We start from the raw sequence: 2,535 nt of genomic DNA, 5'->3' as shown, positions 1-2,535 counted from the left end.
CTTACATCCAGACTGCTAAACGCCTTAACCCTCGTCAGGCTCGTTGGGCGCTGTTCTTCGGTCGCATCAGCTTCACACTCACCTACCGGATGCCCTCTCTCGCCAGCTCACCTCCGAAGAGTCCCCCACCAGCCCTGATACCATCCTCCCGTCTTCCTGTGTGGTGGCGGCCGCTACCTGGGAGATCGAGTCCCTGGTCAAGAGGGAGCAAGCTTCCCAGGTAATGGCCCCCCCAATCATCTCTTTGTCCCTGACTCTGTTCGTTCTCAGGTTCTCCAGTGGGGACATACATCTCAAGTCGCCTGTCATCCGGGCGTGGGTCGCACCCTGTGCCTCCTGAAGAGACACTTCTGGTGGGCCACCATGGATGCTGACACTCGAGCCTTCGTTTCCGCCTGCACGGTGTATGCTCGTGGAAAGTCCTCCCACCGACCCCCTGCTGGCCTGCTTCACCCCCTGCCGACTCCCGGCCATCCATGGTCTCACATCGCTTGGACTTTGTCACAGGGCTACCCCCATCCCTACGTAAATCCACCATACTAACCATTGTTGACCGCTTTTCCAAAGCAGTTCACTTTGTGGCTCTCCCTCAGCTCCCCACAGCCTTGGAGACGGCCGAGCTACTGGTCCACCATGTCTTCCGCCTCCACGGAATCCCCTCTGACATTGTTTCGGACAGGGGGCCCCAGTTCATCTCACAGGTATGGAAAGCTTTCTGTCAAGCCCTTGGAGCCTCTCCTCGGGTTTCCATCCACAAACTAACGGTCAGGCCAACCAAGACCTGGAGGCCGCGCTTCGCTGCGTCGCCGCCCAAAATCCCTCTTCCTGGAGCTCCCAACTACCATGGATAGAGTACGCACACAACTCTCTGTCCAGCGCTGCCACAGGTATGTCACCCTTTGAGGCTTCGTTGGGCTACCTACCCCCTTTGTTTCCCACTCAGGGAGAGGAGATTGCTGTACCTTCAATCCAGGCCCATCTCCACCGGTGTCGCAAGATCTGGAAGGATGCTCGCTCTGCTCTCCTCCGCACCGCTGACCGCAACCAGTGCCTCGCTGACCACAACCGTACCCCGGCACCCAACTACCAACCAGGTCAGAGAGTGTGGTTGTCCGCTAGTCTAGAAAACTGTCACCCAGATTCATCGGTCCCTTTGAGATTGTTAGTGTGATTAACCCCTCTGTTGTGAAACCCAAGTTACCCAAATCCATGAGAATACACCCCACCTTCCATGTCTCCCAGTTGAAACCGGTATCAGTCAGTCCTTTAGTTAAATCTGAGCTCTATTATTGTCAGTTTCTGCTGTTACATTCAACTACGATGAAGTATTGTTCATATAATTCATATCCCACAACATCTCATTATCATCAGTTACTGTTGAATAAAACAACTCTTCCACTCAGTCCGTGTTGTCTTCAGTTCCTCATTTTCTGTTGTTTTTATCACCACTACAAAGAATCCAGACTGTATCATCACATACTACTGAAGTTAAACAGAGTGAGACTCCCTCTAGTGGGTGTTCAGTATGAACACCTTTGTGAGTTGTGTTTGGTCCGATGTTCACAGCTGGAATCGCACAGTTCTGTCATGAAGCCACCTCTGAGTCAGTAGGAGGAGACTCATGTCAAACTAGTATCATTTCTATAGTCCTTCATGACTACTGTGTCTCAGGAGTGAAGAGGATCCAGACTGTGTCATCACATACTACTGAAGTTAAACAGAGTGAGACTCCCTCTAGTGGATGTTTTGCAGTATTGTGTTGTCTTTGCTCCAAAGGTTTTTGTACAGAGTTTTGGTGTTTCCTGTCACTGTGGGCTGCAGAGCACAGTAGTACACAGCAGAGTCTGACGGATGAAGCTTCTGGATCTTCAGAGGAACTGATCTTGAGGTGGAATTCAGTGTGGATGAAAATCTCTCCTCGTCCTCTGTTTTCCCAGAGCCAATCTTAAAGCGGCTCAGGATGAATTTGGGACTGTTGTTTCCATCCTGTTTGTACCAGAAGAGATAATAATTTGATGAACTGGTGTCGTATTGACAGCCAAGTGTTACTGCCTCTCCTTCAGTAGCTGTCACATCTCCTTTTGGCTGCAGCACGTTGTCTTTTTGTGCTCTGCATTCTGTAAAACAGACACAAACAGTATCAGTGTGCCGTTAGAGAATCATGTCAGTGTTGGATTGATATCAAGGACACAGAGTTGTGTTCATACCAAGGCTCATAGCAGCCAGCAACACTGAGAAGAACAGAGGCGTCATATCTGCAGTGCTGAGTAACTGTGAGCTACAGCAGGTATAAAGAAGGCAGTGATCTCTCTGTTTAGTCTTCATCAACACTAAGTTGGTGGTTTAGAAGGAGGGACCTGATCACAGTGACAGGGCTCATCTACAGCCCTGAGTTATTCCCTACTGATGACTTTACACTAAACACATTGTGTTCCACTCTCCTTTTCTAGTATAATAAATGTATGTCATATTTCTTATCAGAAAGGTTGAAAGTAAACTCAGGCTACATCCACACTAATAAGTTCATGTTTAAAA

At 49.3% G+C, this 2,535-nt stretch overlaps 1 gene segment (V, D, J or C); it reads right to left on the bottom strand.

The window, feature by feature from the left end:
• Positions 1–1,734: 1,734 nt before the first annotated feature.
• Positions 1,735–2,290, bottom strand: LOC129117099 (T cell receptor alpha variable 38-1-like). The segment is given in 2 exon segments: positions 1,735–2,117; positions 2,208–2,290. Coding segments are annotated over 2 exon segments (429 nt in total).
• Between the last annotated feature and the right edge of the window lie 245 nt (positions 2,291–2,535).

Source organism: Anoplopoma fimbria, unplaced genomic scaffold (assembly GCF_027596085.1).
Source record: "Anoplopoma fimbria isolate UVic2021 breed Golden Eagle Sablefish unplaced genomic scaffold, Afim_UVic_2022 Un_contig_13471_pilon_pilon, whole genome shotgun sequence".
Taxonomy (NCBI): domain Eukaryota; kingdom Metazoa; phylum Chordata; class Actinopteri; order Perciformes; family Anoplopomatidae; genus Anoplopoma; species Anoplopoma fimbria.
The sequence above is the reverse complement of the archived record's forward strand: the minus strand, read 5'-3'. Positions and strand labels throughout refer to the sequence as shown.